The sequence below is a fragment of the Dendrobium catenatum genome, unplaced genomic scaffold (assembly GCF_001605985.2).
Source record: "Dendrobium catenatum unplaced genomic scaffold, ASM160598v2 fragScaff_scaffold_1117, whole genome shotgun sequence".
Lineage (NCBI taxonomy): Eukaryota > Viridiplantae > Streptophyta > Magnoliopsida > Asparagales > Orchidaceae > Dendrobium > Dendrobium catenatum.
The window spans coordinates 1,765,307-1,784,603 of NW_021319579.1; the positions used below are offsets into that span (position 1 = coordinate 1,765,307).

At 41.6% G+C, this 19,297-nt stretch overlaps 2 protein-coding genes across 2 annotated transcripts; one reads left to right on the top strand and one right to left on the bottom strand.

The window, feature by feature from the left end:
• Positions 1-8,670: 8,670 nt before the first annotated feature.
• On the top strand, positions 8,671-9,865 carry LOC110113765 (glucose and ribitol dehydrogenase-like). The gene has a single exon (XM_020846447.2). It carries the CDS (start codon positions 8,719-8,721, stop codon positions 9,601-9,603), a length of 885 nt encoding a protein of 294 aa, XP_020702106.2. The 5' UTR covers positions 8,671-8,718; the 3' UTR covers positions 9,604-9,865.
• Positions 9,866-16,739: 6,874 nt separating this feature from the next.
• Positions 16,740-18,661, bottom strand: LOC110113757 (GDSL esterase/lipase At4g10955). The gene is made up of 2 exons (XM_020846434.2): positions 18,335-18,661; positions 16,740-17,886 (listed from the first exon to the last, which is right to left on the bottom strand). Exons 1-2 carry the CDS (start codon positions 18,574-18,576, stop codon positions 16,893-16,895), a joined length of 1,236 nt encoding a protein of 411 aa, XP_020702093.1. The 5' UTR covers positions 18,577-18,661; the 3' UTR covers positions 16,740-16,892.
• Positions 18,662-19,297: the final 636 nt, after the last annotated feature.

Here is a 19,297-nt window from a genome sequence, read left to right on the forward strand (position 1 = left end):
CTTATTTGGACACATATCAGTTTATTTTAATTTTCTTTTATCTCACTGATATGTTTAGTTTGACTGCAAATGTATTAAAATTAGAGTTCTAATGAACCCAATGATAGAATTCCAATAAGATTTTAACTGCTGCTATAGAAAATAGTAAAAACTCGTTGAAAATGTGTATGTTTCGGACCTAACTCTTAAATTTGCAAGAAACTTCGATGAAACTCTTGAGCAAATGTCTTTTCTCTGCAACTCTCAAAACTAGCTAAAAAAAAAATTAATGTGTTCTGAATTAATTTCAATTGATTCAAAATCAAAATCTTACAAATTAAAGCATAGTCGTTCAAACTCTAGTCATCGTTATACTTTCTTTCCGCTCTTGCTGTGCTTGCCCATACAAAATTATTCGAAAGCAGTGTGTTGAGGAAGTAGAACCACACAGCGAAATAAACAAGAAATAAAAAATCAAGATCTAACGTGGAAAAACCTAAAATCGGAAAAAATTACGGAGCTACGCCATGCCAAGAAATTCACTTTGAAAATTTGGGAGAAATAGTAATGATCTTTCTTCTCTCTCACTCTCTCCCTGCTTCTCTCTTTACTCTTGTACCGTTCTCACACTATAACATATAAAAAGAAGCTTATAAAATCATAAAGGGACGCAACCCTTAATGGAAAACAAGAAAGAAAATTGTAAGCCTGTCTTGCAGCATCGCGGAACTAGGTTTGGTGTGCCGCAACGCTCAATTCTGTATTTTTAGTTTAACAGACAATGCTGCAGTGTCGGGATTTGTAGCATCGCAATTCTTTGTTCTATGTCTTTCTCCAAGCAAATTATGCAGCGCTAGAATTTACAACGGCCACAGCACTGTACAGTTGTACGGAAAAATTTCCGAGTGCAAAACACATGAATCCAAGGAGGGGAAGGACCTCTAACAAGCTTGATAGACTAAATTTAGGTCTGAGATAACAATATAGTCCAATTGATCAACACAATCATATTTGACAAAGAGCTAATATAGTGGTCAAATTGAAATTATAGTTACGGTCTGAAAAACAAAACAGTAAAAAAACTATCTCATACGAACACTTAGTTAATTGAGATTTTAGAAGCTAATAATTATTTATCAATATTCTATAACGAATTTTTATTAGCCATTTCTTCTGCAAGAAATTTTGATCTTTCGATTCCACCTGCTTTAAGAACCAACTGAATTTAGAACCAATGATCCCTCTTAAAATATGGCGGCTTCTCTAAAGCAAAGATAACCTTAGCCAGGTTGCCATTTGCAAGATCATAGTCAGCAACACCTTCATTTATAATTTCCTCATCAGAATAGTACATGTGACAGATCAACAATCAACTCAAAATTAATTTCTGATGAACCAAATAACATAATGGTCAGACTGAACTGGCTGAGTTCTCTGGGAACTGCATTGCTCAACCCTTCCAATTAGATCATGGTGTCTGCCTGAATAAAGATGTTCTACTTCAGTCTCTTGAGAGATCTCATGCATGCAAAAATTATTTTTTTGACGACCTTGCTAGCATTTTGTAACTTGCCCCCTGGCTGCTATTCGTACCTAGGCAATCGGTAAGACTTAGGCTTTATTTGGGACGGCTTTTTTACTGCTTCTTAAAGCTGGATTTTAGTACAACATTTTTAATTTTTGTACTAAAAAATTGTTTGAAGAAGCAATAAGAAAGCCGTCCCAAACTTAGCCTTAGGCTTTGTTTGGGACAGCTTTTCTTAATATTTTATAAAACAACTTTCTAGTATAAAAAATATTTGAACTTTAAAGTTTTTAACTAAAAAGCTACTTTATGATGCTGTCAGAAAGCTGTTCCAAACGAAATCTTATGATTATTCCCCGACTGCTCAACGCCACATTATCTACTGATCAAGCCATCCAAATCCATTCAGTTACTATCAACAGGCACGGAATTAACTTTTTTTAATCCCTGGGTTTTTAAGTACTTATAAAATCATTGAGATACTAAACTTCGTTAGAATGAAGGAAGAGAATAAGATTGAGAGACTTTTCTTTTCTCTTCCATTAATTAGTGATACTTTGCTTCCCCCTATAATGGGTGTAGTTTATTTCGATTGAATCATTTAAAATTGGCCATTTCTTATTATTTTGTTAGCTATTATAACTTTTACTAGTATTTTTTGTTGTTGTTGTGGCTCTCATAAGTGAAGTAAGCTAACTCAAAGGATCCTGCAAGGAACTCACTTGAACTGGCAAGAATCCCCTTGCTACTTGTGCCTAGCCAACCTTACTAAGCTTCTATGATTATTAGAAAAGTCTAAATTGGCATCAATTATTTCGAAGAAAAACATAATGTTTTTTTTCATATCCTTACATACTTTCCAGTTTCCATGACACTGCCGCTGATTTATATTAACAATAATAACAAATATTTGTACTTGCAACAATAAGAGATGATGTCATGTAATAGCTCTTTTTGTGGATGTTTTCTCTAAAACTAACTGACTAAATGTAGATATAAGATAAAATAATGAAGATTTAGGTACTTTTGAGTTTACCTATAACTCTAGAAATTGAGAAGAGATGGGCAAATCAAAGATATATATAACTCCCAATATTCTTGGGGAAAAGGAAAGAGCCAATGCCCTGTTTGTTTGCCTTTATTCTCCCTGAAAGTAAGTATTTATAAGATGAATAGGTATTGTCGTGTCATGGAGTATTTGCAGTAGTAGAGAAATATAAAATTAACATCTTAACTTTGTACAAAAATTTGGCACGCAATCAGATAAGAGAGAGCGTGAAGCATTTATGAGACACCAAGATTTTTACGTGAAAAACCCTAAAAAAGGGGGAAAAATCACGGAGCATGGCCCAGTTTGAATGAATCCACTATTATTTGCAGTCGATTACAAATGAGACCCTTCCAAGGAGGGAAGGCCTTGGCTTGATGTATATAATATGGAGTACATTACTTGGTAGGAATACAAAGAATCACTATTGACATGTTTGTTTGGCCAGAATGATCATAGTCTGGTGACGGAGGTCAAAAGAATCGTAGTCGGTGAGGTACGGAGGTCATAAAGACCATTGTCTGGGGACGGAGGTCAGAAGGACTGTAGTCGGTGGGCGACGTAAGTCAGGAGGACTGTAGTCGACGGCAAAGGAGGTTAGAAGGACTGTAGTAAGTGGGCGACGTAAGTTAGGAGAACCATAGTTGGCTGGCGACAGAGATCGAAAGGACTGTAGTCGGTGGGCGACGTAAGTCAGCAGGCTCGCAATCGGCGGGAGACAGAGGTCAGAAGGACTGTAGTCGGTGGGCGACGAAAATCAGGAGGATTGTAATAGGCATGCGACGGAAATTAAAATGACTGTAGTCGATGGGCGACGTAAGTCAACAGGCCCGTAGTCGGCCGGCGACGGATGTCAGAAGGACTGTAGTAGGTGGGCAGCGTAAGTCAGGAGAATCGTAATCGGTTGGCGATGGAGGTCATAAAGATCGTTGTCCAGCGACGGAGTTCAGAAGGACTGTCGTTTGACGACGAAGGTTAGAATAACAGTTGTAGGTGGGCAACGGAGGTCATAAAGACTGTTGTCTAGCGACGGAGGTTGGAAGGACTGTAGTTGGTGGGCAACGTAAGTCAGGAGAACCTAGTTAGCTAGAGACGAAGGTTAGAAGGAATATAGTCGGTGGGCGATGTAAGTTAGGAGGGACCGTAGGGGCCGGGCGACGAAGTTTGGAAGGATTGTAGTTGGTGGGAGACATAAGTCAGCAGGACCATATTCGACGGGCGATGAAGGTCGGAAGGATTGTAGTTAGTGGGCGACGTAAGTCAGGAGAACCGTAGTCGGCTGGCGACGGAAGTCGGAAGGACTGTAGTCGATGGGCAACGTAAGTCAGCAGGACCGTAGTCGATGGGCGAAGTAAATTAGGAGGACCGTAATAGGCGGGTGACGGAGGTCAAAAGGACTGTAGTCGGTGGGCAACGTAAGTTAGTAGGATCGTAGTCGGCCGGTGACAGAGGTCAGAAGAACTTTAGTCGGTGGGCAGCGTAAGTTAGGAGAACCGTAATCGGTGGGCGACGCATGTCATAAAGACCGTTGTTTGGCGACGGAGTTCGGAAGGACTGTCGTTTGACGACGGAGGTTAGAAGAACCGTACACGACGGGCGACGGAGGTCATAAAGACCGTTGTCTGGCGACGGAGGTCGGAAGGACTGTATTTGATGGGCAACATAACTCTGGAAAACCGTAGTAAGCTGGAGACAGAGGTCAGAAGGACTGTAGTCGGTGGGCGACGTATGTTAGGAGGACCGTAGTCGTCGGGCGACGGAGATCAGAAGAATTGTAGTCGATGGGAGACATAAGTCAGCATGACCGTAGTCGGTGGGTGACGAATGTCGAAAGGACTGTAGGTAGTGGGCGACGTAAGTCAGGAGAACCGTAGTCAGCTGGTGACGGAAGTCGGAAGGACTGTAGTAGGTGGGCAACATAAGTCAGCAGGATCGTAGTCGGTGGGTGATGGAGGTCAGAAGAACTTCAGTCGGTTGGAGACGTAAGTCAGCACGACCATAGTCTGCTGGAGACGGAGGTCGGAAGGATTGTCGTCTGATGACGGAGGTTAGAAGAACCGTAGTCGGCGGATGACAAAGGTCATAAAAATCGTTGTCTGGCAACGGAGGTCGGAAGGACTGTAGTCGATGGGCGACGTAAGTCAGGAGGATTGTAGTTGACGGACGACAGAGGTCGGAAGGGCTGTAGTCGGTGGGCGACGTAAGTCCGAAGAACCGTAGTCGGCTGGCGACGGAGGTCGAAAGGACTCTAGTAGGCGGGCGACGTAAGTCAAGAGAAAACCATAGTCAGCGGGCGATGGAGGTCGGAAGGACTGTAGTCTGTGGGCTACGTAAGTCAGGAGGACCATAGTCAGCGGGCGACGGAGGTCAGAAGGACTGTAGTCAGTAGGCGACGTAAGTTAGCAGGACCATAATCGGCGAGCGATAGAGGTCGGAAGGACTGTTGTCGGTGGGCGATGTAAGTCAGCAGGACCGTAGTCGGCTGGCGACGAAGGTCAGAAAGACTGTAGTCAGTGGGCGACGTAAGTCAGCAGGCGACGGAGGTCAGAAGGACTGTAGTCGGTGGGCGACGTAAGTCAGCATGACCGTAGTCGGCGGGCGACATAGGTCATAAAGACCGTCGTCTAGCGACGGAGGTCGGAAAGACTGTCATCTGACAACGGACATTAGATGAAATGCGTTATGTAGAAGTTCAGCAGTGGACAGAAATCCAACATCGGATAGATGTCCGGAAAAACTCCAACAATAGGCAAAAGTTCGGCGTCAGGTAGAAATCTGGAGACGATCGGAGGTCCGCCGTCAAATAGAAGTTTGACGTTAGTCGGAGACTGGGTAGAACTTCGACGTTTGATGATATTCAGGCAAAACTCCAGAGTTACTTGGAGATTAGACAGAATTCCGACGTCATTTGGAAGTTGGGCAAAATTTTGTCGTCACTTGGAAGTCGGGCATAATTCCGACGTCAGTTGGAAGTTGGGCAGAATTCCGACGTCATTTGGAAGTCGGGCAGAATTCCGGCGTCACTTGGAAGTCAGGCAGAACTCCAGCGTTACTTGAACGTCAAGTGGAACTCCGGCAGTTATCGAGGAGTAGTTTATTCCATCATTCCATTCTTCTCTTCTTTTCTCCTTCTTATCTTGCTTCTTCTTTCTTGGGTCCCCTCTCAAGAGAAATGAAGGTCTATTTATAGTTTTTTAAGGATGGCATGACCCATAAATAGGAAGAGGATCAAGGGCAAATGTGGGGTGGTTCGGATGGACGGCTGATATTGAATCCCTTTATCGTGGTCCGTTTGTCAGACATTTGAAGGTCTTAATGAAATCAGAATTCGGCGATCTTAGACTCGCTGGATTTGTCTCGTCGAGCCGCTCGATTCTATTACAAGCATGTCATGTTTGAAAACCATTTGGTAATCCAAATTGTTGTTTGAACCTTCCAACAGCGCTTCAGGTCTTCGATTCAAACTCATTTGTGCTCGGATTGAGTTGAATTTGGTGTCGTTGGGTTCATATTTCTGAGACGCTCAGTTTGACTATAAGTTTGTTGAAATCGAAGTTCAGATGATCCCGGATTTAATTTTTACAGTTCCTACTTGATTTTTATCTTCAGATTCGTGCCCGATCAAGATAAATTTTTGATGATATATCAGGTATCTAATAGCTTAATAATATATATGGTAAGAACTAATATCCTATAAACTTCCCAGATCCACAGTAATTCGCTAACACATGTGTGGCGTGATGATAGGACAGTGATGTGAGTTGTTATTTTTTATTATATTATGATGTTTTGAGTGTTATGCATGTAAATACTAAAATTTGTATGATAAATATATAAATACTATAGTTTTGAACACCAGCATGGAAATACCATTTTTTGGTTGAATCTGAATGAGGTGGAAGAGATAATATATGTGACATGCGACAGCGATGATGCAAAAATAGAGATGGAGATGGAACACACATACATGATTATTAAGTAGTTTCAAGCTTGTCTAAGACTCCAAAGATAGATTGGGGGAGAGGAGACATGTAATTCGAGGATTCCCATAATTTCAAACATTCATGAGAGAGAGAGAGAGATGCCAAAATTTCACTTTCATTCATATTTGCTTTATCTCATTGTTGCGTGCGAGAATATACGCGGCGGTAGAGTTTGTAAATTCGCGTCCTAGCGTTGCATGAGTATTTCGCACACAAACAGAAAAGAGAAAGTGAACACCAAGGTTTTTACGTGGAAAACCACAAAAGGGAGAGAGAGAGAGAGAGAGAGAGAGAGAACTCTCTCTATATATAATAGAAATATGAAACAATTAAAATTTATCTTAATACTTAGTTAAAGCCTTATGCATACGGAATTCTCAACCAGTGGATTCAAATTTATGGGTGGAACTATAATTAGCCTAGGCTAGAAAACTCTCGCATAGTCATACTTGTCTACAACCCTCAAACATAAACCTTCATGATCGCGAGTCTCGACTGAGTCCTCGCATATTGCCTCTCTCTCTCTCTCTCTCTCTCTCTCTCTCTCTCTCTCTCTCTACTTTCTCAACTTGCAAGTTCTTGGCTCTCGTAATGTGATTGTGTAAGCCTTGACATCATGATTTTATTCGTCTATGTGGGTTTAGCTAGTCGTTGAGTGTAAGTCCAGATCACGGGCATTCTTAATCATTGATAAGGTTTCACGCTACGCCTCCTTTGTTTTTTCAAGCTACAAGTCTCATCATAGAGTTTGCATTAAATTAGGTGGTGGGATGTACCTCATTGATACGTTTAGTCTTTACTTAGATTTAGAATCGAGAGTGACACTATCCATACAGTGTCATAATTCCTATGTTTAGGCGAGCTCCTATTCTTTGAAGACTATAAGAGATAAATATCCAAATTATTTGATGACATCCCTTCACCTGTTCAATTACTATGCATGATATGCTTACTTTGTGTGATTCACCTTCATTTTATTGATCTAGGTGTGTTGATTGTACCACCCTTTGCATGTCTAACCTTTACTTCCATTTCAATATAGAACCTTAGAAGACCTTTATAAAGAGAAATTTTGGACTATTTGTCTAAGGTGTATTTAAGTAAGGCTCATGAGAAATTTTATTATCCAGAATAAAATAAATATAATATATATGATAGAAACATGACTTGACACTTTAAACATCAAACAATTCTAAGATGTTTCTTTTGCTTATATATTGCTTGCTTCTTAATCTTCTTATGCAAATTTGCGTCTTTTATTTTTAAATTGTAATTGATAGAATTATGAAGTATTGTAGGCCTGTGGAATGTTGTTACAGGAAAGATGGACCAGAATGATGAACCTCTTTAAGGGAAGCATGGATACATCTATAAGATAAAACTTGAAGATCCACGAGCTGAGTTTGTAAGAAAATCTAATTGTGTTGTATAAGTCAAGCAAATTAACTGTAAGTCATAATTATAATAATTGGATCCTTATATTTTCCTTTCCTGCTAGTTGGTTTTTATATACATGCATATGATTATTTGTTTATTTTGAATGTGCATTACAAATATACGCTTTTTTTTTTAGGTTTGTTCATTTGTTTTTACTTTAGAGTGTTATGGATACTTATTATTTTGAACTATATTTAACATAAATATCATATAAAAAGAAAAATAATAATTCAATGTATTCTTTGATTAAATTTTATTTAAATTGTTAAATTTATTTTAACATGGATTTAATAACTATTAAATTTAAAATAAATCCAATATTTATGAACCTATCTTACCAATCAAAATTTTTTCCTAAATGAAACATTAGACCCATACACCGGTGGCTCCAAAAATTTCCTACACGTGTTTAGCGAAGAGCTGTTTGGTATAGACCTGGCTCATCTTCCACTGGACCACACGCACACAGTAAGTATCCCAAGCGCCGCGACGCGTGCGATTCTCAAGTGCTGATTCCGCCCCCACGTAGATCTAACTCCTAGCCACGCGTCCCCGAACATGTTCACCCCTACCATCTCCGCTTCCTCTGGTTCTCCTTTATTACTCATTCCCTTCCGACGACCCTCTTCAACCTAATGCTTTCCTCTATTTCCATCTTCAACCGCTGCGTCTCTCCCAAGCTTCTTCCCTTTCGCCGTCTCAAAACCTTCGGCCATCTAAAAACCCTACCTTTCCTCCTCGCAACAATGTCTTCCACCCACGACCAAGCTTTCCCTTCTCAACACCAAGACCTCCAACCCGGCAAGGAACACATCATGGAACCCACTCCCGACGCCCTACCTCGCGACTACAAAACTGCTGAAAAACTACTTGGAAAGTCAGCGCTCATCACCGGCGGCGACTCCGGCATTGGCCGCGCCGTCTGCCTCCACTTCGCCCTCGAAGGCGCCTCCGTCGCCTTCACCTACGCTAACTCCGACGAAGTCAAAGACGCCAACGACACCCTCCATCTCCTCAACCAGCTCAAAACTCCCACCGCCAAAGCCCCTCTCGCCTTCCCCACCGACGCGGGCTTCGAAGACAACTGCCGCAAGGTCGTTGAAGCCGCCGCCGCCCACTTCGGCGGCACCATTGACATCCTCGTCAACAACGCGGCGGAGCAGTACGTATCGCATTCTATCACCGACATAACAGAGGAGCAGCTGGAGCGCGTCTTCAGGACAAACATATTCTCCTACTTTTATATGACGAAATTCGCTGTTAAGTATATGAAGGAGGGGGGATCCATCATTAATACGGCGTCGGTGAATGCTTATAAAGGGAATGACAAGCTCCTGGATTATACGGCGACGAAGGGGGCTATAGTGGCGTTCACGAGGGGGCTGGCTCTGCAGTTGGTGGAGAAAGGGATAAGAGTGAATGGAGTGGCGCCAGGGCCTGTGTGGACGCCGCTTATACCGGCTTCGTTTGATGAGGAGGCTGTGGCGAATTTCGGGAAGCAGGTGCCGATGAAGAGGGCGGGGCAGCCGAATGAGATAGCGCCTAGTTATGTGTTTCTTGCGAGCCTGGACTCTTCCTATATTACTGGTCAAGTTATTCATCCCAATGGTGGCACCATTGTTAATGGCTAGGAGTAAGTTGCAAAGCGGCACCATCTGTGGGAATGATGTTCCTCGAGATTGTCGGCTTTTCGTTTTGGAATAAGATGATGCGATGAAGTGCGAAGATTTTGCAGTGTTTTCACTTTGCTGTCTAGTTTTATATGTTGATGTTGTCTGAACGAAGATAAACTCAATATATCAAAAATAAGTACAAAATGAGAGTAAAGGTTCATTTCACAGTCAAAAATTTAATTTCTGATTAGTCACAAAAAATCGACTCTTGAAAAATTAAATTCTGGATCATTCAATGTTTGATTTTAGGAAATTTATAGTCAAAAAGAAAATTAACCCATCAACATAAACAATCAGTCAAATTCAAGCTCAAATGAACTCAAATCAAAGGTCCAAAGCATACTTGGAGGCTTTTTTTTTGGGTAAAATACTTGGAGGCTTCAAAGCATTAATTAGATAATCAAATAATCATTGAATATCTCATGCTTATAGTAGATTCGAGCAGCTAGACGAGACGAGTCCAACTGTCCAACGAGCTCGAGATTGCTTAAATATGACATCATTATGACATCCAAATGCTTGATCAAAGATTTATGATTGAAGGAATTTATATTGGTCATCCATCCTAACACTCCTAACATGATTGATATTTTTCATATTTATAAGTCATGCCACTTTCAAAAAAAAAATGAAAATTATAAATGGTCTCCATTCTTCACATGAGGGAGGTGGAGGAGAAGGAGAAAATTTTACTACAATCCTTCTGATCACCGTTATTAGATTGCAACCTTTTTTATCTCTATTGTCTGCTTATTATGGCCTTGCCGATCAAACAAACATTTCAATGCTAACTCTTTTCCACCAGGTAATGCACTCTTTATGATGTATATCTGCTACATCAAACTAAGGCCTACCCTTCAAGGAAGCGCCTCATTTCTAATCGAGGGCAAACACTAATGGATTTATACAAACTAGATCATGCCACATGTTTTTCCCCTTTTTTAGAGTTACCACGTAAAAAACTTATACTCTTTTCTCTCTCAAATATCTATTGATATGTCGGATATACATACATTGCTAAGATGTTTTATTCTCTCACATAACAATTTCATATACATGTGTGCAAATATACCCTAACTCTTTCACTACCACCACATGTCCTCAAAATTTTCTTATATTTAAATTGCATGATATATATTAAATCGTGAGTTTTTAAACTGAAATTTAATAAAATTTAGGTAAAAATGTATATCATGGAATAATTTGGAATATGATCAATCAAATTTTTTTGTGATATATATATATATATATATATAGTTTTGAGATGCCAAACTCACACACATCACATACATATAAATTTTGAACTCATGACCTCTTTGTTGGTAGTCAAAGTTTTCAATCAACAGATCAACATGAGCTACATTTAAGTAAATATGCAAGCACTAATATATTGATAAGATTAATTTATCAACTAATAACATATGCATGAATATCCATTATAAATTGAATCATTTAAAATTGACAAGTTCTTGACCCATTAGAAGATGCACCAAAATTACAATCTTTCACCTAATTTATATTGAGTGTCTTGGAGTTAAATCATGATCCATTATATGAAAAATTATTAGGTGCGAATATTGGACGTAGAGATACCGAACATCCACTAAAATTTGACACGTTCAGTACACTTTAATTGCACTTTTTGTGCGCTTTACTTACGTTTTACCTGTACTTTATTTGTGTTTTAGTTGCACTTTGATTGGTTTTTTATTGCGCTCTTCCTGCACTTTTCCTGCGCTTTGGCTGCACTTGGCTTAAAGTTCAACAGATACATTAAATATATAAAGTAAAAAATAAATCTAATTGAATATCTTCATATTCACTCAACAAGTTAAGATTTTATTGGAGTCTGAACATGCCTCTACCTCCGGTGTACGCACCAAATAATTTTCCCAATTATATAGCTCATCTTAACTTGTTGGTTTAGATTTTCAATTAATAGATTAAATTTAAAATCTTGCATATATTATATGTGACTTTGTAATTAAATTCTTTCGACGCCCTAAAAAAACATCTTAATTAATTGTTATTGGCGGATACCACAAAAATAGTCGCTTTCCATTAAACAATTATCACACTAGCTTTTAATAGAATTTTAGATAAGAATGGACATGCATAAAAGTGCCTAAAAGGTTAATATTAAGTAGGCCTTTTCTCAAGATTGGATTGACATTATTGTCAAAATTATTGATGTCTTAATTGTGAAATAAAATACTAAGTTTGAAGACATTTTTTAAAGATTTACGTGGAAAACTCAAAACACGGAAAAACTATAGGGGAGGAGTAGGACGGCTGCACTATAAAGAAAACAGAAGGTGGAGTACAAAAAACCGGAGCAAACCCTAAGACCTTTTTTGCAGCATATTTATAAGGAAAAATTAGGTCGAACCCCACAAGGGAACACTGCTCTCTTGGACCTACAGAACATTTGCGGAGTGAACAACGATCAAGAACATGAACAAATAAGGGTCGAACAAATTCAAGGCAACTCCAACAATATATATATATATATATATAGAAAAAACAATGAATTGTTGATCCGCCGACTCCTGCCATACAACTATTAGCACCTATAGTTATCTTACTAATTGTATTTACTTATTTGCCATTTGTATCTATTAATATGTCTCCCGTAACACTTTACCAATAAACAAGATTTACTTTCTTCTTCCAAACCTTCTCTGCTTTCCCGCTGCATTCCTTTCTTGTCTTCTCTCATGGTATCAAAGTCATGGTAGAACAAGAACCGAACAACTCCCTTCCTCCTACATCCTCCCTCCTCCTCCTCCTCCACCAACACCACTAATCCCGCCGTCCAACACCCCGGCATTCCTCCGGCACTGAAATTTCTTGTCACCAACATCAAGAATCTTGCTCCCCACCACCTCACGGCGGACAACTACGCTATATGGCGAACACAAATTCTGCAGCAGTTCAACGCCAACGGGTACGTTGGTCATCTTACCGGAACCACCAATCCTCCGACCGATGTCCACTCGGAAGCCTATGCTAGCTGGCATCTTGAGGACAGTAACCTCCTCTCAGCCCTTTTCTCCACCATTTCCCAATCAATCTTGCCTTGCATTCTCTCGTCCAACACCACCCACGAAGCCTGGGCGGTTCTTGAACGACATCTCCAACCCACCTGTTGTTCTCGCGTAATCCAGTTGAAGAACGAACTCCACAATGTTAGGCTCAAGGATCTCACCATTCCTCAGTATCTTACGCAAATTAAATCCATCGTCGACAACATTGCTGCCGCTGGCTCCAAGATCGAACTAGAAGACATCATTCACTACATTCTTCAGGGACTACCGACCACCTACAGCTCTTTCAAAATTGCGATTCGCACCTCTCAGCTACCTCTCGATCTTGACAACTTCTACTCCTTACTCTGCAGTGAAGCGATCAATGATTTCTAATTGATTATGATTAATTAACTAAGATTAATAAAAAAGAAATTTTTTACAAACGCGAAGCTTCTCATGTCTCCACTATCGACAACCCCGCGAATGTACGAATTTTCCTAAACTCAAATTTTCGCCCTCGAGGTTCGCGGCGGACTGGAAAACCTTCAGCAAGAACAGTCTCACGAGCTCTCCAACAACGTATCCAACACAGCTCTTTATGCCCCGTCTCAAAATTCATCCCGTGATCGCACGCAGCGTCGTTTCTTCAAGAACAAGAACTCCTCCCTGGCTTACACCAACCCACCGTCTCAGTCGATTCAACCCGTCTCCAATACCTCCACCAAACCGACTTGCCAAATCTATGGCAAGATTGGTCACATTGCCCTCAATTGCTGGCACCGATGCATCTTCAAGTTCGCTCCCACCGTCACTTGCCCTCCGAGAGCTCTTCTAGCCCAACCGTCGGTCAACCACCCTCAAGATTGGGTTCTTGATTCCGGAGCAACCACTCATCTCACGCTCGATGGCTCTTACCTTCAATCTCCCGCCATCTACCACGGGAATGACTCAGTTTTTGTTGCCAATGGGTCCACCCTTCCCATTCATCACGCCGGACAGGGTCTTCTTCCTCTTCCGGAAACATCTCATAAGCTTCACCTTAATAATCTGCTTCACGTTAATTCCCTAACCCATAATTTGTTATATGTTTCTAAACTCACCACATACAACGCTATTTCTATCAGCTTTGATGCTAATGGCTTTGAAATTAAGCATATTAAGGACCGCCATCTTCTTTGTGAACATCTCCGTAACGGTCTTTATCAGATCTCCATTACGCCAGATCCTCCTCCGTCGGCTCACACTACTACCACCACGAACATCACTGTCTGGCATGCCCGTCTCGGACACCCGAACAACAGTCTTCTACCGGTTCTTTCCAAGAGTATTCCAGATTTAAATAAACTCCCTCATTCTCTCATTTGTATCTCCTGTAACATGGCCAAAAGCCATAAGCAAAAATTTAATAAAAGCTCTTCGATTACTTCATCTCCTTTCGATCTCATTCACAGATATGTCTGGGGTCCTTCGTTTAATTCGTTAGACGGTCATCGCTACTATATAATCTTTATGGATAATTTCATAAGGTACTCATGGCTTTACCTCATGCACTCCAAAAGTGAAGCTCTAATAAAATTTAAATCATTTTGAGCTCTCGATAAAACTCAATACCACACCACACCGAAAATCTTACGCTCCGACGGCGATGGCGAATTCACCAGTCATGCTTTTAAGGCCTACCTCCAAGAATCGGGCATCACTCAACAGTTAAGCTGTCCGCATACTCCTGAACAAAATGGCCTCTCCGAACGTAAACACCGTCACATCCTTGATCTCACTCATGCTCTGCTTCACGAATCTAATCTTCCTCCGAGATTTTGGGCGGAAGCTCTGTCCACCGCACCTTCATATCAACGGCTTCCAAATCCATCAATCTGCACACTCCATATCAACGGCTCCATGGTCAAATTCCTAACTACACTCACCAATTCACAATCCACTGACTGTCCACTCCCTCAGACCCATCCTAACACTCACACACCTCCTCCCAACATTCAATTTACTCCTTCCACCCATCGCACCACCGAACTCCCCAATCTTTCTCCCACTCCCACACCCCTGTCTCCACCCGCTCAACCCACCACTCACCCGATCCATCCAATGCAAACCTGTCTTAAATCTGGCATAACCAGACCAAAACAGGTTCTCAATCTTCTTAGCCACACTTCCAACAGTCACACACCCAATAATTATAAGCAAGCTGCTCCATTCACTCACTGGCAAAGCGCTATGCGCGAAGAATATAATGCCCTGCAGCAACAGAACACTTGGACTCTCGTTCCACCACCGCCGGACAAACACATTCTCGGATGCAAATGGACATACAAAATCAAAACTCTTCCATCCGGCCAAGTTGATTGTTACAAAGCCCGTCTTGTAGCCCTCGGCTACGATCAAGAATTTGGCATAAACTTCACCGAGACGTTCAGTCCCGTTGCAAAGATGCCAACCATCCGCATCCTACTCACGCTCGCACTTCAACAGCAATGGCCCATACTCCAACTCGATGTCTCAAACACCTTCCTGAACGGCGATCTTCAAGACGACATCTATATGCGTCAGCCACCCGGATTCAAAGACTCAAGCAAACCGGACGTCATCTGCAAACTCCAAAACTCACTATATGGCCTCAAGCAAGCACCGCGACAGTGGTTCCAGAAACTCACCGACTTCCTTCAAACCAAAGGATTTGGGTTCAGTCGCTCCGATCCCTCCTTACTCCTCTTTCAACAGAACAATATTTTCATTTACATCCTAATCTACGTCGACGACTTTCTTGTCACAGGTAACAATCCGGAGGCCATTCAACAGTTACTCCAACAAACGATCTCAATTCGCTCTCAAGCAACTAGGCCACATCTCCCTCTTCCTCGGCACAACCCCACCGGCTACTTCCTCACACAGCAACATTACGCCACCAAACTACTACAAGAAGTCGGGATGCTTGACTGCAAGCCGGCTCCCACCCCAGTCACGCCGAACTCCAAAAATCCAATTGCGGATTCGCCGCCCTTCAGCAACCCAGCTCTCTACCGTAAACTAGCTGTATCACTTCAATATCTCTCCATCACAAGACCGGACATTGCATTCGCTACCAATCACATATGCCAACACATGCATCAACCATCCGCTCGGGACTTTCAAGATCTTAAACGGCTTCTCCGTTACATCAAAGGAACCATATCCTTTGGACTCCCAATCACTCCGGGAAAACTTCTGCTCACCACCTACACGGACTCCGACTGGGCATCCGACAACACCGATCGGAAGTCCGTCTTGGGTTTTTACACCTACCTCGGCCAGACCCTGGTATCTTGGACGGTAAAGAAGCAAATAACGGTAGCAAAATCATCCATCGAGGCCGAATACCGCTCCCTCTCAGCCGTCGTTTCCAAAGTCATATGGCTTAAACGGCTTGTAACTGAACTTCGCATCCCTCGGCACTTTCCGACCACCATTTACGACAATGTGTCCGCCATCGCGATTGCAAAGAATCCGGTATTCCACACCCGAACCAAACACATTGAAAACGATTACCACTTCACTCGCCAACACATCGGGGACGGCAACATCGCAATCGAGCACATCTCTTCCACAAATCAAATTGCAGATATTCTGACTAAAGCTCTACCAATCAACCGGTTCACCGAGCTCCGCACCAAATTAACCATTAGACAATCGAATGATTAATTTGAGGGGCTATTAGCACCTATAGTTATCTTACTAATTGTATTTACTTATTTGCCATTTGTATCTATAAATATGTCTCCTGTAACACTTAACCAATATACAAGATTTACTTTCTTCTTCCAAACCTTCGCTGCTTTCCCGCTGCATTCCTTTCTTGTCTTCTCTCAACAACATTGTTAAAAATATATTGAATTTATAGCTATAGAAGCGCTGTTCTAGTCGCAACTGTGTCATCTGAAAATTCATCAAAGATTTCCCATAGTTGTTATTGAGCCCAAGATTCAGATACCTCGGCTATTTCGGGGGTATATTATGTTACCAAAAAAAAAGGAGAAATGATTCAATGATAAGAAAAGAAAATAACACATAGCAGCATAATAAAATATAAGCATCCCAATAACCCTTAACAAGTAGAAATTTTCAAATTTACTAATTGCAAATTCAAAAAGCATTCAAACAACACTTCCTGAATCCAGGATGGAATCAGTTCAGGTAGGAATGAACAGCGTGAACAACCAGAAGAGCAGCTTACCGCATCTTTGCTGCTGCAACTGGAACAGCATACAAGGACCTCAGCTGCCTATTTATGAGGTTGCTATGGTTGAGAGCGAGCTTAAGCTCCATGTCATCAGACCACCATTGCTGCAAACCATGAGCTTCAAGGAACTTCTTTGGCCCATTTGACATTACAAACAACTTTGCTGTCGTTGCGGCGCCTCCGCTGGCTCCTGCTTTACCCAAACCACCACCATCTCTAGCAATCTCAGGTCCAGAGGGATCACTGTAGTAGCAGCAAATATAGTCACTGTTGTTCACATACAAATGAGGCACCCACTTGCTGATCTCGGTGCACTGAATCTTCACAGCTCTGGCCTCAGCGTTCTTCTCAATAAGACCACCCTCACCGGCACTTCGTGTGGGCAGAGCCGCTCTTACTCTGCTCCAAATAGACACAGCCATCTCTCCAACGCTCTTCAGGCTCATAGCGAGAGAAACAGACGGAGGGTTGAACAAATGGCACTCCACAAAAACTCCCTCTTTTGCCAATGCTTTGCCCACCTGGAGAGCAAATCCAGCGCCCAACGAATGGCCCCCAACGCTCACATTGCTGCTCCCAAACCGATCAACAGCAGATCTCAGTGCTGCGAGAGCTCCGGCGAATCTGACAGAGCCCTTTAGGCTTTCCCAAGCGAGGAAACGAAGATCGTCTTCCAAGTCTCTTCGAATTGTCGGGCTCTTAAGAATAGTGCCCCTGAGAGCGAGCACAGCTCTTGGGGCGCCACTTGGTCTCACCACTATGAATTCTGAGAAAGCGGCGTATCGATCCCATTCTAGAATGGCGCCATAGATGGATCCGTCTCTGTCATCTATTAGTGTTTGCGTTACCTTGTATTTGAAGGGCTTCCACCATTTTGGGGCAAGGCCGTTCTCTTCAGTCCGCTTTTCCTGTCGATCGAGCTCGAGCAAGTAGACTGCTTGAATGAAACAGGCAATCACCATTCTTTTGTAATTGGGATCCCGCCTATGATCGAAGAAAGCAATGATGTAAATCGAGTATAAATTTGAAACATCAAACTGTTTCCGAACGACATGAGAGTGGTAAATTGTAAAAGAGAAGAAGGAAATTTATTAGGAAGCGGTGAATTGAGACAAATTAAGGGGAGATTTGAGACAAGAATGCTCCTTTTAGGTATTTTAGGTCTGAGAAACAATATCAGATCAATTAGGAAGTCAAGATTTCAGCATAAGGCATTAAAGGAAAGAACAAACGGTAAAATATCGAATCCGTCATCAAAATAAGCCCCAGAAATTGCAGTTTCCAATTTATTCAAGAACCCGAAAAAATAGGAAGGCAACTAAATCCAAGACTACGTAGCACTACCAATAGAAGGAAAGCAAACAAAAGATTTGAAACAAAAAAGGAATTCAAGAAATAAATACAAGAAACGAGGGATAAGAAAAGAGCAAACCAGCTTGAGCGGATAAGATCCTTCCAATTAGGAGAAGAAAGGTTGCGGGGACCGGAGACATGGAAGTCATAGGGGTGTTCTTCCACCTCTGAGTTCTCTATCTTCTTTGTTCCTTCATCACCTGCTCCGCCACCGCCGGTGCCGCCACCGTCATTCTCTTTTGCGGATGAGCTCCAGGCCATTAGGCTTACGGAACATTCTACCTCTGCTTCATCTTGCCTTCTCTTTAGCATTTCTTGCATGATGCCTAATGGAATAAAGAGCAGAGGACGCGTAGGAACTAAGCGTGTTCAGGGAAAGACCCAGGAAGGGCGAGGGCGACTAGAGGAGAAATTCGGAGAAAGGCTGAAACTAATCGGAATATAAAAAAGTTATGTATTACTTTTAAAATCGGAAATCGATAGGCAATTTGAATTCCGATGCGGACCTCATCGATGTAACGGTCAGATTGCCCTTTCTTTATTATTATTATTTTCATTTCTAGAGAGAAAAGGCTAAAGATGAAATGAACAGTACTGGCTATTCCATCCCGGCCGTGCATCTCGTCACGGATGGTTAGCATTCGTTTGATTTCCTCGTCTTGAGCATAAGTACGGATAGGATAGGATAGGATAATTGCAGCGTTTAATTAGCACGATATATTGAAAATGGTTTTACTCTGCTGAGCGATAAATAATTTCTTTGAGAATAGGTTGATCAAATGCTTAATGATGTTGATGATTCATTAGACCCTACTCTAATCTCTCTCTCTCTCTCTCTCTCTCTCCATTTGGGACGGCTTTTCTATTGCTTCTTAAATTAGCTTTCTAATACAAAAAGTTTAATTCTTGTACTAGAAATCTGATTTAAGAAGTACTAAGAAAGTCATCATAAACAAATCCTTTGTTTAGCCCTATGAAGTTGATATGCATCTCTCTCTCTCTCTCTCTCTCTCTCTCTCTCTCTCTCTCTCTCTCTCTCTCT

What these genes read in the sequence shown, in the direction of transcription:
- LOC110113765 (XM_020846447.2), top strand. Translation starts at nt 8,719, where the DNA reads ATGTCTTCCACCCACGACCAAGCTTTCCCTTCTCAACACCAAGACCTC.
- LOC110113757 (XM_020846434.2), bottom strand. Translation starts at nt 18,576, where the DNA reads ATGCAAGAAATGCTAAAGAGAAGGCAAGATGAAGCAGAGGTAGAATGT. An exon ending in GATCTTATCCGCTCAAGCTG is followed by an intron (nt 17,887 to 18,334) that starts GTTTGCTCTTTT and finishes CTTCGATCATAG; the next exon opens with GCGGGATCCCAATTACAAAA.